This window comes from Pseudopodoces humilis, chromosome 10 (genome assembly GCF_049639895.1).
Source record: "Pseudopodoces humilis isolate 2021_Gansu_Grassland_sample_001 chromosome 10, ASM4963989v1, whole genome shotgun sequence".
NCBI classification, from domain to species: Eukaryota; Metazoa; Chordata; class Aves; order Passeriformes; family Paridae; genus Pseudopodoces; species Pseudopodoces humilis.
This window is the reverse complement of record NC_142209.1, coordinates 9,111,923-9,136,840: the sequence shown is the minus strand read 5'-3', so window position 1 is coordinate 9,136,840 and position 24,918 is coordinate 9,111,923. Positions and strand designations below refer to the sequence as shown.

General features: G+C 35.2%; 1 protein-coding gene across 7 annotated transcripts in view; it reads left to right on the top strand.

The window, feature by feature from the left end:
- The window catches only part of KCNT2 (potassium sodium-activated channel subfamily T member 2), a 129,080-nt gene that overhangs the window by 26,079 nt on the left and 78,083 nt on the right, over positions 1-24,918 (top strand). For 6 of the 7 annotated variants that reach the window (XM_088060345.1, XM_014250608.2, XM_088060339.1 and 3 more), the window contains exons 2-9: positions 2,161-2,240; positions 7,731-7,830; positions 11,154-11,210; positions 11,894-11,942; positions 13,204-13,263; positions 16,491-16,565; positions 17,066-17,149; positions 17,722-17,816. In XM_088060345.1, coding sequence (XP_087916471.1) covers positions 2,161-2,240; positions 7,731-7,830; positions 11,154-11,210; positions 11,894-11,942; positions 13,204-13,263; positions 16,491-16,565; positions 17,066-17,149; positions 17,722-17,816 — 600 coding nt within the window. The remainder of the gene's footprint in view (positions 1-2,160; positions 2,241-7,730; positions 7,831-11,153; positions 11,211-11,893; positions 11,943-13,203; positions 13,264-16,490; positions 16,566-17,065; positions 17,150-17,721; positions 17,817-24,918) is intronic. The other variant, XM_088060341.1, reaches the window with a different exon arrangement.

Genomic DNA, 24,918 nt, shown 5'->3' with positions numbered 1-24,918 from the left:
AACAAAGTGAAATATTCTCTAGTAGCCAGAGTATCAGGAGAGTGCATTGATTATAGATGTGGGTAATGCATTTCTGCAAATGTAGAAGGCCACTACAGTTTTTACTAAAGTTTAAAAAAGTCCGGGGTGGGAGAAGGAGCCATAGAAGTGGCATTAGCAGCATTCGTAATCCATTTTGCCATGGAAACTGCTGTACTGTGGAATCCCAGTCTGCTGTGAGTGCAGGTTTCTAAGAAAAGCCAAGTAGACAGCTGTTAGAAGGCTATCAGAGTAATTCATAGTGCTGGTGATAGGAGGGTGATTAGCTCCCACATCCTTTTCCCTCATTATCATTAAATATTGGCCCACTGTTAACGTGTTGCTTTTCCTCATAAGTGATTACTGAAATTTTCTTACCAAAACTCTGGTAGATTAATTCAAAATGTGTTAAAAAAAACCAAACCACCATGCATCTTTTCAAGATCATCCCTTACATCCCTTACTTCAAAAGCTTGTGCCACTTTTTTTACCTCCTGAAATATATCCTTGAAGATTATGTACACTTAGCATGTGGCAACTGCCAATAATGGGAGATGTTTCCCACTAAAACTGTCACTGCATTAATGACAAGAAGTACCTTGGAAAATAAATCAGATTGTTGTTTGTGCTTCCTCTGAATAGGAAGTAGTGTGATTACCCATCCTACAAGGAACACTACAATAAAACACAACAAAGGCAATGACTAGTTAAAATTAACTGACTTCACTGAGTGAATCACAGAGCCTTCTTTTTATGACCCTGTCCTACAAAGTGATATGCCTAAACTTCTGGTAATAAGCAGGCATGAAAAGTCACATTGCCTGAGATGCCACCCATTCTAAGCCCAGAAGTAAATAACCCTCCAACTCCTTAAGTGTACGGAAATATCTTGTATAGACAACCTGAGAGACACTACAGATAACAGTATATTGTACAAAAATCATTTGAGCAAAAGGCTTCACATGCAAGAAGGGAAAAACTAAAGTCAGGATTCTGCTAGAAAATTATGACTACATATAAAACCAAGTAGTTGAAGTACAGTTATTTGATGAAAGACTGCTGAGAAGAAATGCTGAAATAAAGTTCAAGCATGCTTGAGCAGAAAAAGTACATGCAGCTGTGCAAAACATGATGATCTACAGAGAAAGGGAGATGTAGGGAAATAACTCACTTATGTGGTGTTTCTTTATTCTTTAGCAATAATAGACCTTCTCCAGCTGAGCTCTGACTTCTCAGGAAGGCACAGATGTGCTGGCATAGATTCATTGCTGAGGGAGAACTGGCTGGGGATGGAGATTCAGTAAGTTGGGTAGAGCAGGGACTTCAGTGAGAACGAGCCTAATGCTGCTCTCATCTTCCAGCAAGCACTGGATCTCCACAACTCTGAACAGGCTGAGTTTTTCTGCATAACTAATACACACCTTCCTCCCTGGCCAATTCCTTGCAACAGTTCTCTCTTCTAGGCTATATAACTATTGCATGTGTGGTACTCAGGCTGAACTGAGGGACAGAAAGATGAAATATAGCCAGGCAGATCTGAGGGAATGGAGAAAAGATACCCCTGTTGCTTTAATATAATCATGAGGAGAGTTATTTTCTGTACAATATAGTGTGACTAAGTGTTTGCTTATAGGTGAAGACAAACAAGTGCACTGAGACATGAACATTTAACAGAAATGTGAACAAGATAGAAAAAAGAAGGATCATTAAAATGGCACTTTTACAGGAAGGGAGTTAAACTGAGATGGGAGGCTTAACCTGGAGATCAAGGAAATCTTCCCTTCTAACATGCAAATAGGAGAATGGTCATCCAATGAAAATCCCAATTCTTATTTTGCAGTGTAGACTGTCCAAGTAATATGAAAACGATTCTGCATGTAAAGGGGATAAATTAAAGGTCTTCTGCTTGTTGGTGATGAAGTTTTTTGTTTATTTGGTTTGGGTTTTTTTAAAACTTTCAACATTAGTCATTCAAATAGTGAGCTTTTGGCTGAACACTCACTATAAGTCCTTCCAGTTTTATATCAAGAATAGGTGATTAGAGAAACAAATTATTTTGAAATAAGAGAAACAAATTCTTTTGAAATACTGGTTTATTATCTTTCATAGCCAGTCCTAATACTTTCTTTTTTATTGTTTCAGGGTGCAAGTTGAATTCTATATGAATGAAAATACATTTAAAGAGAGACTAAAGCTCTTCTTCATCAAAAACCAAAGATCAAGTAAGCAGTTGGATTAATTTCTGTTAAGCATATTTGTGATGCTTGAGTAAGATCAAAATCAGTTGAAGACAACAGTGAAGTTATTATTAATTTTCTTCTGAGTTAAAATATTTAAACTTGAAAATAATGTGCTCATGCAGGATCAGTGACATCACAAATTGTTAAATAAAACCATTATTTTATTTCTGTGTCATGATCAACTTGACTAAATTACATTGATCTGGCAGCAATGCTCATTGACAAATTGTGACATTGTGACTAGTAAAGCAAGGACACTTAAGATGGTAGAGGAGAAAAGCTGCAGAAGTACCCAGCTTTTTGAAGGCTTCTATTTTATTAAGTATTCCTAAAATTTTAAATTTCATCTGCACTGAAAAAAAAAAAATTGGAAAGGAGACTACTGGGGATGTGGTCCTTCAGAAATGTAGCCCTTGTCATTAACCTATAATCAAACTTAACTTACAGTCTTAGCAATATAGTCTAATCTAAATATAACTTCATTGATACTTGTGCTTAAAGTCATTGACCATCATGGAAGAGAATAATGTGGAGGAACTAAGATATTAATCTTTTTAAATACATCCATGCAGCTGGTCCAGGGGGGTGAAACATGGAATATTATCCAATCTTGGTTAGAATAGTAGAGTTCATAGGTCAGAAGAGCAGTAACTGACCTCTATTTTCTTCTGTGTAGCAGGACTGAAGTTACCTCTCTTTGCCTTTCATATGTAAGGAGCTAAAATTACAATAGCTGTATACATGAAGTACAAAAAATACATTTTGTCCTTTGTACAGTTGAAATTGGTTCATGGTTTTGTGTCGGGAAAAAGACAGAAAAAAGAAATGAAAGAAATTTTTTGATGTCCCAGTCTGAAAATACCCAAACAAAACTGGGGACACTAGATCAAGCTTTTATAAAAATAAGTCATACCAAAAAATCTGTCTTTAAGAGCTAGCAATAAATAAATACTACCTTTATATCACAGAACTTGATATTTTTATTGGCAAAACTTCTTTTACTTTCCAAGTGTAGGAAGAAAAATATTTCTCTAAAAGGAAAGAAAAAAGGCACTGAGCTGTCAATAATTGACATTTTCAGTAGAGGCTTTGGAATTAATTGCTGGTTTTAAGCTAGAGAATCAGGTGTAACAAATCTGGAGGTTCATCCATGGGGAATGCATTACTTGTTAGACTTACCTAGACACACATGGGAAATTCATCTTAATTCAGGTGCCTAAATAGCACAGGAATGATGTGGATAGCCATCAGAGCACTGATAAAAGAAAAATCTCAAAGCCAAAGTAGTCAGTAAGTTCAAACAGTCCTTCTGCTTATGCAGACCTTGATTCTTGTCCAAATACTCAGAACCAGAATCTTCCCAAAGAGAGTCTCCAAGAAGCTGCTGCTGAAACAGTAACCTGCCACTCAGTCACATGTACTCATTCAGTCCCTCCATTGAAACAGGAGGAATCTTTTGCCCAGAAGTACCAGGGAGCTGATAAACAAAGATAATGGATTTTAGTCAGTATTCAGTGAGAGCACTAAAAACCTTCCTTCACATATTAAGGATGGACTTCCTGTCATTGATAAAAAAATTGTCAGTAGGATCAGCAAATTTTTTTGATAGTGTAATTAAATCAAACCTGTTCAACAAAGAGTTTTTTATAATATCACATGGGTTTGCCAACCAGAGAAGTCAGGTCTAGAATTTATAAGAACTTTCTACAGAATACTATCCTGATCTAAATCACATCTTTGACAGCAACTTGAAATATCAACTACTTTATTAATTATTATCTTTGTTTAAACTGATAAACTGATATAACAAGCCTTCATCTATGTCTCATGTCAATCTAGTTTCCACTCCATCTTCTTCAAGCAAATGTCTAATCAAATTCAAACAATGTATAAAAAACATCTTTCAAAGGTGTCACACAGCACTCTCCCCCCAAAAAAAGAAAAAAAGAAGAGAAAGAGAAAATGAAATAGTCATACAAGCATGACTTGCTTGTACTTGCCAGGATCACACTGCATTATCACAGCCAATCGTAAGTCTTAAAGGGAAAAAATAAGTGAAGTCTCAAGTCAGTAATGAGGGAATAAAGGATAAGCATCACAGGGATGTGAATTATTAAGAGGATATTTTGATCCAGCTCCTAAAGCCAGCTGCCATCAAAATTATTTTGGTGAAAATCAACGGTATATTAGTGACCTATAGGAAGGGAATAATGGGAGGTGATTCTAAAATCCTCACCTGGTATCTGTCACTCTGATTAGACCAACTCTCTAAATCTGACATTTAATCTACAAAAATGCTTGCAAGGAGAGCATTAAGAATTTATAATAAAATAGTCACAGTCAGAAGTGAAAAAAAATATAATATATCATGCTATACTTAAAGGTGCCTGTAAGAATAGCAAATACTTGTTTAAACTGAGAAGGAAATGTTAAGATTTGACAATTATATTTGGTCCACAAAACAAATAGATGTTGAAATGTTATTAATTCTTTTGAGTAAGACAAGAGTATGTAACAACTTCGTTACATAGACACAATGAAATTGCATTTCCATTAAGCAATACATAACTGCATAACAGTGCATGATGAGTAGAGCTGGATACAAGTTTCAGGCACCACTCATATTCAAAACATAGAGATATTCTGTGCCAATGACCCTGCTACTTAAGCAATCTGTCTCTGAATGGAGAAAAAGAAATTAAGTCAAGCAGACCATGTCGATCCATTGACAGCATGTGAAATACAGAACAAAAATAGACAGGAAGCAAACAAATATGAAATGCTTCCTTTGTACCAGAATAACAAGTGAAAACCTGTTTTAAATGCCTTCTGTAGTGTTTGTGCCTCTCCTTCCCACATCTGAAATCCTACATCTCCATGATAGTGGAAGACATGCATTGCTTCCAACTCACATGTGAATCCCCAGATAGGAGGCTGAAGAATCTTTCCATGAGAAAAAAATGCATCTGTTAGGCCTGCATTGATTATCCAAACAAAGGTGGCTGCATATGTTACTAGTGTTGACGCACGCAGAGTAAGGAGAGGTGACCCAGGATAGACTGGGTCAGGAAGCCTTTTCTTTTGTATTTTAATAACTGACCCAATCACGCTACAGAACCTGTACTTTGCCTTGCTTTATAAACAACCCCAGCCACAAAATGCACTCTCTAGAGATGCTGACTGGAACCCTTAGATGAAAGCATGGCTGGTTTGAAAACCCTGCCTCCCATTCTGTGGGAAATAGCCATTCCTATGGAGATATCCAGAGCCTGAGTTCCAGATCTATCAGAACTAAGATTTGAGAATTCAGGATTTAGGGCAGCAGGCTGGAGCATCAGTCCACTGTATTGATGTAGCTTTTAATCAGAAAAGAACCATTTTCTTTTGGCATTTAAACCAACATATAATTTCAAAGGATGATTAGAAACCAGTCCATTATCAGTGCAGAAAACAAGTGTTTCACACCAAAAGTAACATTTACAAAGCTAAAAAACAGGAGAAAAACAACAGAATTCTGTACTCGCCGAAGAAAGTTAGGCAATACAAAATTGGTAGGCTTTTTTTTGTTTGTTTAGGATTAGGGTTCTTTTTAAACATTATCTGCTTTTCTAGTTGTAATAGCTTGGTTGTTAGGGCAACCATTCATATTCCAGCAGACTTCTACAAAAGGCTTAGGACAAATAAATAATTAATGTTTTCTTCAGCAACAGTTTAAAAAAGCTGCAAATGAGGATCATATCACTTACCAAGTCAAATAATAGGATAATACTTCCTTCCTTCCTGATAGGGGAGCAGGAATCCTTAGGTTAATATAATCAAACCCAGTTGCCAGTAACAGCTGTGGGACTTCCCATGGACCACAGGATTTTAACCCTTAATTCACAGAAACAAGGTGCTGTTAAAGTCCATCCAATTCTTTTTTGATAACTGCAACGTCACAGTTAAAATAATTAAGCAGTTTTATGTAATAAACCCAAAGATTTTGCTCAAAAATTGCTTGGTAAAATATTTAAGAATTCATTTTATATTTTTCTGTGTTTTTAGTAGATGGAGTTTTAATGGGAAAGGAACTAGTAGACATAAAAACTGGTTTATCAGTTTTATCTGTAAGGTGCTGATTTTGAACTTAGGAGCGAATAAAGTTAAAAAAAACAGTGTTACCATAAAATGATTGTGATTCTCTCTTTGGAAGGGAATGTATGCACACAGCTTTGGGTATGCATTTGGGTAGTTCTTAAACCACAGAAGTAATTACAATGATTTCAGCAGACCTGCTGAAGTATTTGCAACACAACAGTAATCTCAGTGTCCTTGCAGTGACTGGGGCAAGGGAAGTCACACCTGGGTAAGACTCAGAGTATTCTGCTTTGGATAGAAGGGCTCAGCCATGCAAAACTGGACTTTCAGTTTGAATGACTGAAAAAAATTATTGCTAAAGTGACCTCCAGTCACTTAACATTAGTCAGCTAACAGTTTTAACTTAATTTGTAAATGAATGCTTACATCTAAGAGTCAGATGCAAATATTCACACTAGCAAAAAAAAAGTCTGCTGAATTCAATAGCAGTACTGAAAATTTAAACCTTAATCCTCTAATGACTGCAAAATCACATAGAAATACAAAAAAAGTTCCACTTCAGTAGATAATGGCTCCAGTTGGCAGTGAAATAAATTGCCCATATGATAGAAGTAAGTGTCCATGTGGATCCCTTTCAAGGAATCCTGTCTTTGTGCATTAAACCTATGTTTGTGGAAAATAGTGTAATATTTTGAAATAGTATTTGTGGCATATCTATTGAGTTAGAATATCTCACTATTTACATGGTCTGTAGAACAAGTTGTTGATTCAGTTCAATTGTGCATTTTAGACTGAACATCAGACTTTTAGATGTCCTGAATGCATAGTTATTCAACTTCAGCGTTAAGTAACTCCAGTTTAATATTTTATAAGTTGGGATAGAGTTAATTTATTCTGTATGCAAAGTTACTGTATGAAGACTTCTTTAGATTTAAATCTTTAATATTTAATATAATATAATATGATATTATTTATATTATATACAATAAATAAATAATATAATTTAATAACATAATATTTAATATATAATATTTAAATGCTTGCTACTGCATATCCCCTGCCTATGGTTGAAAATTCATCTTTTCACATTGCTGTATCCTGTATCTCAAAAAGCATTGCGTAGTTCTGGTTCCCCTCCCAAGAAAGTGAACTTTTCAAACTATCAAAGACTCAAAGAATGGCAGCAGTAAGGATTAACAGCATAGAATAGCTTTTGAACAAGTGACTGCATAGGTCTTTAAATTAAAACAGGCTGAGTCTTAACACAGACTGTTTATATAGACATTTGCTTTTTACTGCAGGACTGTTCTAGTTCCTTTTAGTTTTACCTTGAAGGTTGGTGAAACTTTAAAACCTCTGAACTTATTTCAGTATTTTCTTTTCTTTTCAATCTAGGTCTGAGAATACGGTTATTCAATTTCTCCCTCAAGCTACTAAGCTGTTTCCTATACATAGTTCGTGTGCTCCTGGATGATCCTACACAAGGACTTGGATGGTAATGTTTGGGGCTTTTTTTTCTCATTACTGCTCTCAAAGCATTATTTAAATTATATTAAAGAAATAAATAATGAACACATGAAGGATTTGTTTTATGTCTTCCAGATATTTTGAAAGAATTACAAAGCTGGTCTTGCATTGTGAATGGAAATAAGAACTAAAATAACAATATTATTTATTTCCTTTCCCACTAAAATAATCCTGTCTCTCTCTTTAGATACTTCGCATCATGTTATTATGCAAACATATATTTTAGATGTATTATTAGATAACATTTCTATGTAAAATTGCAAATATCTGATTCCCAGTTTATGCAACACTTATTTTCAGATTTTGCTTAAATAATATTACTTAAAACCCCAGATCCCAGAAATGGACAGACAAACACATGCAACTGAGCTTTCATGGAGACGATATTGATAATAATTTTCTAGCCTTCTTCTTTTTCTAAACACTTCAGAAGAGTAATACCAAAAGTACATTCTATACTTACAATGATTTATGGATATAATGCATGATTTAGCACACCCTGAATTGCCAATATGGTATTCTATGTGACCGTTTTTTTAAAATGTGTTACACAATTAATCACCAAATGTAGCAAAAAATGATAATTTATTTAATCCTGCACTTCCGTTGTATTTGTATCCTGAGAATATTAAATCTCCTCAATTTTTAATGCTAATAAGCATCACATTTTATTAATGTACTTCCTTTTAACTTGATTTGATTCTTTTGTCCTTAAGTGCTGAAAGAAACAAAGCACATAAGAAAATACTAAGCTTAGGATGATAGAACCAGCAGTCTTCATGCAACATTAGGCAAGGGACAGACTTTGATATCTAATTTTAATATTTGGATATCAGTTAAATCTAGTAAGGGTAACACCAAAAAAAAGCTAGTGAATAGGAGAAATACTGTACTTTACAAGAATGAAATCCAAAGCAAAGAGAGGTAAAGAATATTTGCTTTATTCAGCAGTGCATGAGAGGATATGTGAATAGGAAGTACAGAAGATGGATTTGAGATTTTTTTTGGTCAAAATTTATCATGAGAAATTATAAGATCTGAAAAAGGGCTGTAGAGAAATTTCCCTGAAAAACAAGACCCATGAAAAACTACTTTTGACTCTACATATGCCTTAGAATGTCTCTTCAGTAAGAGGCGACAAGCAATAAAGTTTTGGAGATGAGGAAATCCATCTGTTATAAATTGCCTACCACAATCTGGTTGGTCAATCAATAAGGCAATTTATTAATTTGTTAATAAGGGACGAGCAAGTAGTTCTGGGGACAGAGGAAGTCTCTGCTCCACCAACACACTGACTTTACCCCTGGTCACTGGCTCTTTTATAGGCAGTTGGGCTGTGTCATGCCTTCTGTGCTGGGGTAGAAGTCCGGGCAAGCCCGAACATGTTGGCTATCTCCCAAGCAGCAGTGGCTGGAAGCCCCCCACCAGGTCTGGACAAAGCTCCAACATGTGGCCAGCTTGCACTCTTAGCAAGCAGGTAACAGCAGTAACAAGTTTTTACATGTTCACACACAAGCCCGCTGTCTCTTTATACATGAAGAGTGGGTACAATTCATAATTAAAGCAATTACATACATGACAAAAATACATAACAGCAAAAGCTACCAATTCACAGCAAAGGGATTTAAACAAAAATAATGAAATCATTATATTTTGTCTCATGTCCATGCTTTAAGATTAGTATTCTTGATTATATTGATCCCACAGTGTGTTTCCATAATGACACGGATCACTATGTAACATCTCACACATCCTTAGAAATTTAGGTGTATTAGCAACTCAGGGACTTAACATTTTCCATTTAATCATGGTTTCTGGTATGCTGCATTTCTTTCTTTATGAGACCTCTGTTTAGCCCAGATGACTATATTGTGCTGCATGGTTCTGTCTGGGTGTGCAGGACAGGTTTGAATATCAGACCTTGTGCCAAATATACTTTTGTATTTATATGCAAAGATGCATATTCATATACATCTGCAGACTGCCGAATGCTTCACACCTTTCCTGCCATGTTCGTCAATCAAAGTGTTGTACAATTCACCAGAGAGTGTATTTATGTTTTCTATACATGCTATTCCCTTACATGGTGTTGTGATACATCTAAGAGAGTAGTTGGTGTTTTCTATCTCTGAACAACATTTGTCTGCCTCAGAAGATTCAGGTAAGTCCTTCTGCTGGCTCCCTAAGGCATCTTATAAGCTGTTCCAGACAAACAAATGGCACCCCATTAATGCCCTAGATATCCTAAGGGCTTGATACCAAAATGCATGCTTGAATACATTCTTAAAGATGTGGTGATATGAAAGAAAAAATAAATTCTAGGTACTGTGTCACAGCCCAATGAAAGAAACTACTTGGCATGCTGAGAGCGTGGCCATAGAAAATGTTTTCACCTGGTTGGTTTTAAAGTGAAAAATCTGTGAGGAGGTCTTTTAATCAGATTTATTTCCTGTTTTTCAGAAATGCCTGCACAAGTTGGTGTCTTTCATTTACTCCTTCAGGCACAGCAGGTGTACAGGAAAGAGCTTAAGACATAAAGCATCCCTATTAATGGGTACAATTTAGCATTGTCCCCCTCATAGTTGGTACAAATACAGTTGTTGCTAATTTGTGGGCTGCAGATCCCTTTATTTTCTGCTGACCATGCTTGCCAAGGGTGAGCAAGGATATTTGTCATCATTTACAGATTATATATTCCCACATCCTTATATGACCATTTAAAAGGAAGATTTGTGCCAGCAATTAAAGGCAAGATAACATCATGTGTATAATGGCCAGTATTTTCACTTGGGTATCATCAATTTTGTACTTGAAATACTGCTGCATGCATCTCCAGCCCTCCTCACATCCTCGAAAGAGGTTATCAAGTGTAGTTTGCTGCAGTCTTTTCTGTTGAAAATGTGCTCTTTGTATCACAGCCTACCCATGGTATAGGATTTCTAGGGTCTCTTGATCTTCAGTATATATTGTGTACTTAGTTCAGCTTTACAAAGTCGTTTCAGTTGTCTTGTTTTTAAATTTGAAAAGAAATCTTTAAAAAAATGCAACCTGGAATGGTTCATAGGCCATTATCTACAAATATGGAACACATACAGCAGTACTTTCTAAAAATAACTTTACTTTAAAAAATGTCTCTATTGATTGTCTTTGGTTTCAAATATTGCATGCATTTCATAGAACACTTAATGATGTAATTAATATCCCTTTCCTCCCATATGTTTTTATGACTGTGTTCCCATACACATTTGCTAATGAAAATGGACTTTTCATGGATGGTATGGCAACTATCAGTAAAGAATTAAATCGGAGTTGTTCCAACCAAAACTACACACCTGGAACAATTGATTGGTGAGTTCCTAAGTTAAAACAGCAAACCGAAAGTCCACAGAGTGGTGGGAAGGGAACACAGGAAGACAAATCCATTTCCATCTGGAATTGTGGCATTTTAACATGTAGTAGGGATGTTTCTATAAATCTCTAGCCATTACTTACATTTCTGAATGTTAAAACTGCATTTAATATTTTAATTCTTTCTCTTGATTGCAAAGTGAACTGCTGGACTGGATGCTGGTGTGGGATCTCAGTTCCAACAATGCTGATACCTTGTAGAAAAAAAAATGGATGCCCTTAATTAAGAAAACCAATTCTGAGTAGCAGTAAATGATTAAGAGGAAATTATTGTGCCATTGAGAGCATACATTCTAGTGGTGCTGTATCAAGTGTCTGTTAGCATTGATAGGATTCTTCCAAGCTATGGCAGCCCCTAAGGCTTAGATACCATTTATATCATTATACAGATAGCAAAATATTCACAAAAAAGGGTTGCCAGTTTCCCACAGGAACCTAATGATTTGCTGAAATATAAGACGTGTCAATATTCAGTAGATAACTAGTAATTTTAAGTTTTCATTACTGAGATTTTTTTTTCAGTAAGTCTAATTTCCATACACATGTACAACTATTTTTTTTTTTTTGTTTAAAACACCAGATTATGATTAATTTGATATTTATTTCCTTACTGTAATGAACAGGTCTCCCATCATTTGGGTGAATCGAAGCTTACCATTATGGGGATTACAGGTAATAAGTAAATGACCAGTTCAATTATTTCCATGTAACAACTGGAGATGATAGTGATTTACAGAATTGTAGCGGTGTTAAAGGATACTTGGAAATGTTGATGTCAGCAAGGAAATTTTGAACATCAAGTACAGCAAAAGCATAAAGATCAGCTGATCTGTACTGATTCTCTCTGTGAAATGTAGTTTTTTACTAGAAAAAACTTACTATTTAAGCTTACAGATGGGTTATACCATTATATTCTCTCACCGTGATTGTTGCAATGCCAATACAATGATTGTACCTCTACATAATACACAATTTTCTAAGAAGCCCTTGAAAATACCTTTAGAATATGCACAGTTTGAGTAATTTTTGATCTAGCATCCAGATTACTTTATTAAATTTAATTTAAAAATACTGAGATATTTATTTGCCTATGGATACAGACCTTTTCTGATATGTCTATTTTGTAAGTGTAGGAATTTATTTGAAAATAAAGCCTGAGTTTATCTAAAACTAATTATTATGTAGAAAAGCTGATATATTTTGATTTCCTATTTTAATAATTTTGTATATTTTAATAACTTCCCAAGTCATAGCATCTTTTTTACTTCTAAATAAAGACACTGTGCTCCCTCCAGAGTTTTCAGCTGTAGGGAGCATTAATTTAAAATTTAAAATCCTGAGGCTTGACTTCAGGCTCTAGCCTGATAGAGTCCATCTTGATGGAATATTCCCATGATACACATTAAAATACAAATACTTTCTATGCGAAGAACTTAAGTAAATTCTTAATATCTATAAAGATTTAAGTATTTTTTTACAATTTTGGTATTTGACTATTTAAATATTTTAAACTATTTAATACATATACTAACCACATATAATCTAATTGGAGGCTGGGAAATTGAACTCAGCTGCATTTAAAACTTAAAACCAATAATTATTATTCTGTATTATTTCTGCTGCTTTCAACTTCCTGCATTATGCACAATAAGAAAAACATTTGCTTTTCCACACATTCATAGCATCTTTACAAAAAAGTTAAGAGCTGACTGACTTTCCTTATTTACAGCTTCCTTCTCTCTCAGTCATGTGGGAAGATTTTGGTACTGTTTAGGAATAAATGAAACTCAGAAAAATAACAATATCTAAGCTTCAAACAAAATGCTTGTAGCTGAGAAAAAGCTGTTTTATATAATCTTTTATTTTCATTGTAATGTTAATATCTATTCTCTGGAAGCTGGTGTTAATACACTTTTTTTTCACTTCACTTAAGGTGTCTGTGGCAGTAATAAGTCTCTTTGAAACTCTGTTGCTAAGTTATCTAAGCTACAAGGTAAGTATTATTTGTTACTTTTATGCAGCAGTAATTAAAAATTAATGAGAATAATGTTTCAATATAAAGTTTATGTACCTGTGCCCATGCTGGCATACAAGCAGGGAGTTTAGAAAAACACATTTTTTGAGGGTGGTATATTGTCACACAGGCAGCCCTGTTTCCCAAATTTATGAGCAAACTAATATCTAAAATGTGGAAGTTGGCAATTAAATGCACATTATTTTCCACTGTCCATTGGCACATGGTAATTTGAAAACACATTCTCAAAAATGACCTTGATTTTTTGACACTGATTTTTCAAGTGTGCAGTTTTATTTGTCTGTCCATAACATATTGGACACAATTGTCATTGATGTCAAAACTGTAGCTACTCAATACATATAATTCAAATTTAGCCCTCTAAAACTGTGCACAGAAAAACTAGGCCAAGATAGTACTTTAAAAAAAAATTAGAAAAAAAATAGGATAGCTACATACTTGTTTTATCCATCTGTGTGATACTGTTGGAATGTCTTTTCAAAATGTTATGCAATAATTTGATGTGAGTACAATGTATTTTTGTATTTGCATTCTCCTTTAAGAGCTATTTTTTTCTAATATATTTATTCAGTTTTCTTCATTCCATTTTGTTCTGCTCTATCTCTGCATTTTTAGTGTCTTTAGCAGAAAAATAACAAAAGCGTTTGAAATAATTTACTGAAGAAAATATGAAAATATTTGGTTTCTAAAGCTGAAAATATCTTGGGGGATAATTTTTTAGTTGTTGTTTTATTATATTTTGTATTACTGACATTCTGTAGTTATCAGAGCCAGTGCTGAATTTAGAGACTTGTATTTCAATGTGCATATTGAGTGATTATGGCATATATATTTTCCTTAGTGCCTAATAATGCTAAGAGGCTTGCAGTTGTCTGCTGTCTAAAAATTAATCTTAATCCTTGGAGCATATATTATTTAAGGGTCAGAGGTTAGAAGTGCAAATCAATAATTGGCCAAAATAGTCCAAAATTTATATACTGGTGGCAAAACAGCAAAGGGCAATCACAGTTCATGTGTTTACTGGGCAGCATTTTAACTTCATCCATTCTGCTTGTGATTTGGATCAGTTTCAGTGGGTACAGAAGATGAATTCTTGGCAAATCAGCTTCCATGAGAAGTTACTCATTAGTGTGTGATGGATGGAGAGCTCTTCCCTGATTTGCTGCATATACCTGTCAGAGAACTTTAGGCAATTTTGTGATTCCACTCCCCATAAAAGAAAGAATTAAAAGACTAATCTAAGGAACAACAAAATTTGTCAATCACATCAATCCACTTGATGGAAGCACGTCCTCCCCTCTGGTCCTGTTTTCCTAGTTTTACACCATTCTCTTGAAGCCAAGAGTGGTGTTATTTCACCCACTGTAAGGCTTTTCTGCACAACCAAGGTGAACAAAGGTGCCTTGGTTCATGTAAGTCTGTGTCAGATTACTTATTTTATGGAAACATTTTCAAAACTTTCACAATTTAGGGAACTGACCTTTACAAGTCAGAGAATTAGCAAGCAAGAAAACAATGAAAAGATGATTGTGTTTGCATTGGAGTACACATTGCTAAGATTTCACAAATAACCTGTAAAATGAATAAAGCAGTCATTTGAGAGAATACTCCAAGAGATTGACCTTTCTGATACCTGGTATATGACATATGAGAAATGATTCAACATGCAGAATAATGAGGTCAGAGTAGCATATCATGCTACTATTGCAGTGAATTTGAAATTTTTATAGCTTTTAAATGGAGAGGAAAGCAGTGGATGTAGGTAGCACTGTGTTGTGATGCTGATCACTTGGATCCAGGAGTGGAAGGTTTACAATCTGCATTGTCACAACCTGAAGTATTACATGAGGGTTTGTCCTTGCCCAGAATTCTGAAAGATGTCTACATCAAAAATCTCCATTGTCAAAACTTGCCACAGACATCTGGCAATCTTGCATATGCCTCGTGCTCAGACACTCTCAGGGCTTTGAGCAGCACCATACATTCTTACTGCAAAAGGCAGTTTTACAGAACTCATGATGAATTTCCATGTGGAAGCCAGAATCCTACAGCTGCATACATCCCTAATTACTTGGAGCCCATCCATACCTTGTGCATTTTGCCTGCACATTCCTTTTATATAATGCAGAGGAGCAAACTCCTGTCGTTAAAAGTGAGGAAATTGTGAAATCACAAAATGGTTAAGTTTGAAAAATCAGATTTGATTTTGATTTTACTCTTCATACAAACCCCCCTCAGTTTACAGCCTTGTAATTTCACTTTATGTCTGACTCCCACCAATTGCAATTACATGGAAGATAATAATCCTTGTCCCTGAGGTATAGTGGCTTCCAGATGTGAAGAGTTAAAAATGGAGAAAGAATTTGTGTTTAATTTTCAGTGGCTGTATCAGGTGGTTATTTTTCATGGAGGGTGAACATGTAATTGCAGCTGAAAATACTCTACTGCAAATTCTTGTTATACAGCCATGCTATGTGCTGCACTATTATTGCATTACCTGTGATGGAGTCCTGATACACAACATTAGTAAAGCTGTAAGTCACTGCAGTTCAACTATCAAAAATCCTATTCAAAAACTATTCAAAAATCCTTTTTTAATATGTGGATTTTCATCTCAACATTTAATCGTTCACAGTTACTGCACAGATTTGGAAAAAAAAAGTAGAATTATCCCCATCCTGTTGCTATTAGTAAGCAAATTAAAAGATCAATACCACTTCACTGAAATATGTGGGAAGACCTCTCATTTCATGGAAGCAAGATCAAGTTCCAAAAAGCCTTGAAGTGATCTGAAGTGTTGGTGGCAGAAATAGAGAACTTGATATTGTAGTTCTAATTCAAATATTAAACACTCAATTTCTTCCTTACTTCCCTCTCCAAAATAGTTGGGAAAGAAAAAATACAAACTAATGATAAAAGGCAAAGGATGGAAGGAAGGAGATTAAAAAGTATATATCTTTTACTTGGGAAGTACATTGTGAAAAACTGTAGGAAAAAGGATCCAGAGTGATCTATATTCTATATTCACATTTGTCACGTGTTTAAATCTGAGATGAATGGTGTTCCTGTATTTCAGGTAAGGAATAGACTCCCTGTGTTACATTGGGATATCACATGTATTCCTCATCAGAACTGTCTGTAAGCTGACTGTGACATTGTGGGGTTTTTTTTCCTTTTCTTTGAAGGGAAATATCTGGGAGCAAATTCTGAGAATACCCTTTCTTCTGGAAATAATTAATGCTGTCCCTTTCATCATCACGGTAAATGTATTTGACTTAATACATTTGCACATTGCAGTTTTATAGCTGCACAAATACTCTTACTTTTTTAAAGTAAATTTTATTCTTATGTGGATGATGAGTTTGTGCCTATTGGAACAGAAATTTGCCAACAATAAGAGGATAGTTTGCTACTGGAGTGAAGCCATACAGGTAACTTTCCACTTCCTCTTATATGGGCACAAACAAAACCAAAACCCTCTAACTCCAACTACAGCACAATCAATAAAACAAACAAGCTGGTTATAAAAATGTAAGAATCACTCATGTTTTCAGTGAAAATTGACTGTGTTCCTATTTTATCTAATTATCTTGCATGTGGTTAATCACTAAGGAAGACAAAATGTTATTTAAAGCCAAACCTCATGCTAGAAACACATTAATAGTAAGTATTTTTCCCATGTGTTTCATTGCTGCTTGAATAGTGAAGCTCTATTCCTCTTTAGAAAAGCTGCTAATGAATTTGTTAATTTTTCTTTCAGATTTTCTGGCCAGTCCTAAGAAACCTGTTTATTCCTGTATTTTTAAATTGCTGGCTGGCAAAGCATGCTTTAGAAAATATGATTGTAAGTATGCAAAGGAAATAAATATTCTAGAGTTGTATTTTTTTAGTAAATTGTCTTTAGTGGGATTTTGGCAGTACAGTCCAACCCTAATAGGGAGCTAACCAGATGTGTATTTAGGTTATACAAATGGTCAAGCATTACTAAACTGCTTTCTGCATCACAATTAGAAAAAAGACATGAAATGAAATCTCAATTAGTATAAATTGTTACTGTGCCAATAAAGGAAATGGCAGTGGATGGTTCTTTTTCTACTCTGCCATTCATACACAATTGCAGAGAGCTCAACTGCAAGGCCATATTTGGGCATTGCAGCCTGTAATTTGTAAGCTAGACATGAGCAGACCTCAAGGCAGCTTGCAATAGGATCAGAATTGTGCTGGGATGAACAAAGAACTACTTAAATAATCACAGAATCACAGCTGGTGCTTCTGCACCTCCTATATTATCAGCAAACTTGTAAGTGCATTTGAGTGACTGCATTGCTATCAGGATATTGCATAATTCCTCTACAGAATCAGATCCTGACTTACCGAACCAAATCCAAATATAACACCTATTTTCCATTAATACAGAATGATCTTCACCGGGCCATCCAACGCACACAGTCCGCAATGTTTAACCAAGTTCTCATTTTAATATCTACCTTATTATGTCTCATCTTCACTTGGTAAGTGGGCAAATCCCCTTGTTTTTATTATACACGTTGGCTTCTCTTTCTCTCCTATGTGGTGATAGAACAGGCCTGGTGGAAACCATCAAGTGAAATAAGGGTGAAACCCTTCAGTGAAAGTGTTAACTAGCACCTGTACTGCTGGGTCTGGAAGTACTGAGTTTGGAAACAGAATGTGCATGCATGGTAAAAGGAATCCTTCTTACTCTAAGGAAGGAAATAGAGATGATTCAAAAACACAGGATAAAGCAGGGGGAACTTTATGTATGTACTTAGAGTGCAACCTCAGCAGAGAAGTCACTCACATATGAAGAGTATCAACAGAAGAATGTTGACCCACACCAAGACTCTTGACACCTTCCTCTGACTGCTGGGATAAAAAAGAATGTGCAATATTTCAGCCTTAACATTTTGACCGAGTCAGGTTCCCCTAAGGATTACAGCGGATAGCTGTTAATAATACAGATTACAGATAGTGTAGAATATATTAATCTAGAGTACTGATGGTACTGGATGGTAGGTTCAAACAACAAAAATGTATTACTCTGAAGAATGTTTTGCTACAAGACCTGAAAAACTTAAATTTACATTCACAGGAATTATCTCTTGATTGCTCCATGTTTATATTGTGCCAGAGTGATATGGTGTTCGCCAGGGCTGGAGGCAGATAAAGGAGACTACATGATTATTCTGGCTATACAGTAGCTCTGTAGCTTAACATACAGATTTTTCTCATTAGTAGTGCCTGAGAATTGAGACTCATACTCAGGAGGAATACAGAACCATGCACAGTGTGGTACAAGCTGGTGTAAAAGAGGACAGTGAAGAGAGAAAATGGTTCTGTGTGGAAAGGCTAAATCACCTGTATTTGTTTTGCCAGACAAGATGCCTTTAGGTCAGCACATTGATAAAATTTGGTGTGTCATTTTGGAGACAGTAATTAGATTTTCTCTTACTTTATTTCTCTAGCTTGCTTTTCTGATAGTCACTGTTATGTGCTGGCTAATCCTTTTGGTAGTAAGTGTAACATAGCACATTGCTTTTTAGAAGAGGAGTTTGCTCTAGCTGGTGGCTAAATGAATGGTCCAATTTTATCCTTTGTCTTAGGGCCACACACCTGCTTACTGATAAATGCTGCCTGTTCCAGACAGTAATGAATTTTTGTGATATTTAATCTCCGACTGAACATTATGTAATTTTATATGCATAAGGATTTGGACATTTTTAATTTTGCTTTTTAGTTTTTTACAATAAAAGGTGTTATTGAATAAGTATTCCTTCACCTTTTTTTACCTACCTACTTCAGCATTTTACTGAAATGCTGCACAAATTATGTATCTTGCTCACCATCAGGCATTGTGACAACTGACAATAAAACATGCAGGAAGTGGCAAGCTCACCTGTAATTATGGCTGGGCTCAACAGCTGCAGATACTACTTCATTATAGCTCATTATTTACTGACCTAGAACTGACCCTGCTAGACTTGAAAATAAGCTAAATAAGATGAAGACACACAGTAGTATTTCCCAGTAACTAAGGAAACAAAGTACTTTTTGGCTGAGAATAGTAGTTCAAACATCTGCAGCTTCTCTAGGACTGGAGTTATGTTCAAGTGATTGTTGACTCATGTCTATGTGAACACACATAATGGCATTTTTACACAGTTTTTCTTTATACTACTGATTATATATTAAAAATACCCCCTAAGAAATCTCTGTAAACAGTCCAAAACAAGTAACTGTCTTTGATTATGTTACATCTATGGCAAATTCGAGAGAGTGTTTAATTTTATAGATATCATTTAGAGTTTATATGAGTTCCTTCCCCTTGAAGGAGGATCCAAGTCCATTGCTGGAATCTGTCCACTTAAGGGTGCATTTCACCAGACTGATCTTTCGTGTTTTCTGCAAAGGCAAGCAGTACCCAGGTCAGTACCCCCAAACTCATATGGGAGCCAGGACTTGAACAACACGCAAACCTTTTCAGTCATCACCAGTCTTCATAAGCATGTTTTGGTTCCATTTAGAAATACTGCCCTGCTCCATGTAGTACCATGGCTTCAATAAAGCAAAATTATTAAGCCTGGATTAGTAGCTTGAGTACAGTGCCTTCAGTTGCAGAGCACTTTCCCCTAGAGGATGGAGGAAATGCTCATGGTGTGCTTTTGGCACCACTGATACCTGCCCTCATCAAGCCTCCCAGCTGATACTCAGGCCCTTTGTGGATTCAGTTGAAACCCCACAGCACCCTTAGCTCCAGGCTTGTGCCATCTGCTGCAAGAGCAACATCAGCACTTGTGAAGCCAATATAGCTTTAAAACACAGGGTTTTCTGTTCAAAGTCACTTTTTTTTGGCAGACACATAGACAGAGATGGAATGGAGCTTTTTATGGGAATGACATGATTTTTTTAAGAGTCCAAGATGGTATGAGGCCCAGAAAGATTCCTTATTGGCTTTGTTCCTGTCTGCATAAAAAAAGTATTTTCAAAATAACTTTACCATAACTAGCAGGAAACCCACAGAAAATGAATTTTACCTTATAATCTGTATTATCTGCATAATCTATAAAGCCATCATTTACATCTCCATATCAGAATCTTATACATGGTGGGTTACACAGGTAGGCATGTTCCATCTTATATCTTACAACTCAGGTGGAAGTTTTCCAGTGAAAAGTGAAAAAATTAATTATCTGAGGTTACAATTGATTGGCTAATCTCAGAGTTTTTAGATGTCATTATTCAGGCTGTCCTTTGCACTCAGAGTATAGTAGAAAAAGGCTCCTTCTGTGCTCTTGTATGCAGCTGACAATTTTCAATGTTATTACAGAACAAACAGTAAACACAACAAAATTTATGCTCTACTCCACTCTTTCACCTTTGGTGATAATTGTTTATAGATCTGGGAATGGAACTCATTTGCAGATCAGTAAATCTGTAAGACCATTTTCACATATCTGTAATTTATAGATTACAGACAAGGATATTTTTTTCTCCTTTTTTTCTGATTTCAAAGACAGATTAGGCTGTCCAATGATTTTTTTTTCTTTCTTTCTTTAAACATCTCAGTGTCCTTGTAACCAGAGCAATTTTACATCTACTAAAACATAACAGACAATATAACAGACTGTTCAGCAGCCACTGTTGAGAGTTCTAGCAAGATTTACAGACCTAGTCATAATATGTGTTGTGTCATTAAGCCAATGGATGTTTGCACTTGTTTGTCAAATAGAGTACTAATTATTTCTGTAAACTGTACAAGAAGACAAATAATAGTGAATGAGTATTTCATGCATCTTTCTGTGACACAGTGAATCATCTATTAAAAGTTATTTTGAATTTTATAGCCATGTTAGTCATATATCACCAGTGTAGAATGATTAAGCTTGTGAAGCTTTGTGTCTGCAAAGTCTTTGAGATGGGCAGTTAATTTTTTCATACTCAAACCTGTACAAACTTTGCTTAAGCTTTCATGGAAAGCTCACTGATGTCAATCTTAACATTTTTTACACTTCAGTGCTTTCATCATCAGAAAATAAGGACGATTCCACACATTTAACTTACAGAACACCTGTAGAATGCCAGTACTGTAGCCTCAATGGCAATTACTCACTCACAGTTCTCATCCAGAGGAAGCACTAGGGATAAGTTGCTTGAAAGGATGAAGACAAACCCCAACAATGATCTAGACAAATCCCAGCAATGATCTAGTCCAAGCAAGACAAGTCAAGACCTTATGATTTGAAACAATGTGTCAGAGAAAAAAACCCATGCAACCAAGAAAGGATTAATCACAGAAAATTTGAGAGAGAAAAAGATATCTCAGTGCTACAGTTCCCTTTATTATCAATAAATAGATATAAATACCTCAGAAGGTGATCTGAAGGGAACTAAATCACCCCATGGAGGTCTCGACTTAGCCTTTCTGTTTTGATTTTGACAGGAGCCTACAATGGCAGTTATCAAGAAAGATGCCTAGCCTTAAGGAGGATGAAAAGTGTTGGTGGATTATGTAATGTAAAATAAAATATGGATTTTTGGATCTGCAGTTCTTTCTGTGATGTTATATTGTACAGCAGTCTTGGTGTTCAGGACCAGTCTCAGTTTGATTTAGAGAGATTTTCTGCATATTAGGACAGCACAGGATAAGACTGTGCTTCTGTCTTTTAGAATCTAATTATTCTGAAGTAGTAAAGTATGTGATGTTTCAGGAGCTAACAGAATAAACAAGAGTTGTAGAATTTAAATCCCAGAATATTATACAACAATAATTGAAAGTTCTAAGTAACTGTAAAAAATACAAAATTAAGAATTCAGCTGTTAGAAGAATCCCACAAAGCACTAAACTAATAGCAGCTTCCTTCTCTGAAACAAATCAGATCTGTCAGGAACCTGCTTGTTTCAAACATGGGATCTCTGTTTTCTGTTTTGAAGTATTCCTGTGCAGCACTCTCCAAACATCCACAAGTAGATCTAGAAGTAGGCCAGTAGCACATGCAGTACCTTCCACACCCATTGTACCAGCTCTTACCATCCCCTTGTCCTGCTCCTCAATTTCTGGAACCAGGACAGCATGGATGGGTACTTTCTCTGTGCATGTGTGCAATAAAACTGAGGTTGAGTTCAGACACTGCTTTAACACTTCCTTAATTGAGGGGATGCTGAAAAAGCTGTGCAGCTTCTGGGAGGTCAACAGCAAAACATCTCCTAAAATATCCACTTGTTATTTGTGAGCAAATAATTTACAAATTCAACTAGAGTTCATGTGAAATACTGTCTTCTGGGAAAAACTGCATGAACTCAAGGTCAACATTCTTGTGAGCTTTGATAGGAGAAACATACTGAACACAGAGTTTATCTTTCTTAGGTACAGAAATTTCTGAGGAAGCTTTGCTGAAATCTGCTTTATAAAACACATATGAAAACACTGTTGCCAAAAATAGTTGCCAATTTAGATTATGTAAATGAAATAACTTCAGGTAAAACTCCTAGAGTTTCTTTTGGAATACAAATTTATGTGATAGCCATACTTCTTGCACCTTTGCTACCGCTGGGATCCATTTGCATACATGCCTATGATTAGTACTTAAATGGACAAGGCTTTTCAAAAGGCGAACAAATATAATGGAAAATTACCTTGAAAAAAATGTAATAAAACCCTCAATTGTTTCTTTGATTAATGCCTTTTCATATTTTTATGCAACTATTGTATTGTGACAACACAGAAATATTACCATATATAATTTTCTTTGTTGATAGCTTGGTATTTGTAATAATACACTTTAAAAATATTTTTGCATATTTACGTTCAAGAGTTCAGATCTGAAAAAAGCATGTGGATGATTAGTGCTGCTGAGGAGTGTTGCTTAAAGATTGTAGTATGCTGGTTAGTTGTTTATGAAAGGCAGATCAGAAATCATGTATTATAGGGAGAGCAGAAGTATTGAAGCTCAATCAGAAGTCTTTTTGGCTACCCATCAAAGACAGTTTCCATGGAAACCTAGATAATTATACAGTGATTTTCATGCTACTTTAGTTATTAATTTGGTAGTGACATAATATTGCCTTTGTTAATCTTTTTACATAGTTATTTCTAAAATAACTAGGTCAGCATCTTTCCTATGGCTCATGAAGGGAATTCTCTGTGCCACTGATGTAAAGGAATATTTAAAACTAGACACAGACACCAGTGAAATTAATAACAATTTGAATAGTCTATTTACTGTAGCCTGTGGAAAAAAAGTAATAAAGGTGAGAAGGTTCAATCTCAATTAACTTCTTAACATGAGAGATACATTTGTAGTCATCTTGTCTATTTAAAGTGAAAAATAATAAGACTAAATGATAGCTCAGAAAGCTTCCTTCACAAAGCCTCTCTAAAATGGAGTGTCAACAACATAATTTATAAGTAAATTCTCCTATTTGGAATATATATAAGCAATTAAAAAGTGTGATTGAGAGATTTCTGTTCTTATATTTCACTCTGGAAAATGAGTCAGCTTCATGTACTTGTGATCTTTTCAAGTTACAAACTTTGCTAATTTTCTAGCACAGGTTGCAGATCATTTATGAATCTGAAAATAAGTAGTTCCAAACTGAATTTAGACAATACAGTGTGTACCTCTACATTTGACATTTAATGTAATTACAGTTTCACAGTCTAGTATTATATTTTATAAATCAAGACTTTTAATTGATACAGGGAAGAATTTTCAGCCTGTCTTGTGAGGCCTTTACTCTTGTTGAGAGTTAGACATTGAAGTACTCACTCACCATTCTGAAAGTTTCAGCCTTTATCCTCTAAAACATTTTTATCTTTCTCTTCTACTAATTTTTAATGCCAGTTGAAGGTGTTGAAACTTCAGTAATCAGAATATCCATGTTTAAGGAGAGTGCAACTAATATATTCAAAACCAAACCCCTGCCCAAGAAAGAGATAAAATGTCACTCAGATTCTTTCCCAATATTTTCCCCAAAAACTTCCATGGGATGTAAAAATGTCTCTCAAATACCAAGTGCTGCTAATATTTACATCAATAATCTTGACAACTTTTCATTAAAGATGCATTGAGGATATTAGGGAGTCACAATATTTTGGAAAACATTATGCGCTTTGAATATGCCATTGGGAGAATTTCAGCTTTTATTATCATGACATCTTGCAATAGAATAATAATACTATTACCAGATACCATGACAAGCAGAGCTTGTTCTGGCAACAGAGACCAATTACCATTACAAATGGAGGAAAAAAAGCAAATGATTTTGAGTCATACAACATTTGGACTGTTAGAAATACAGTTCTAAGATTGCCTCTCCATGGTGTCCTTTCTCCAGCAATCATATTTTGAATTTTGTGAGAGATAGTAAAATCAAGCTTATTGCTAATATGAACTAATTATGCCTTGCCAACAAATGTAAGGCAACATATAAATTTCCTCAAAGTTGGTCTAAATGCATTCCTGTCCTTGTTCTTTTGCAGGAACAAAGCACAAAATAGAGTGACTGTGAGGAATACGTAATGTCTCAGTAAAACTAAAAAATCAAATTAACAAAGTGTACTTTCTGTGTCATGGGTTTGGAAGAAATCTAGAAGAG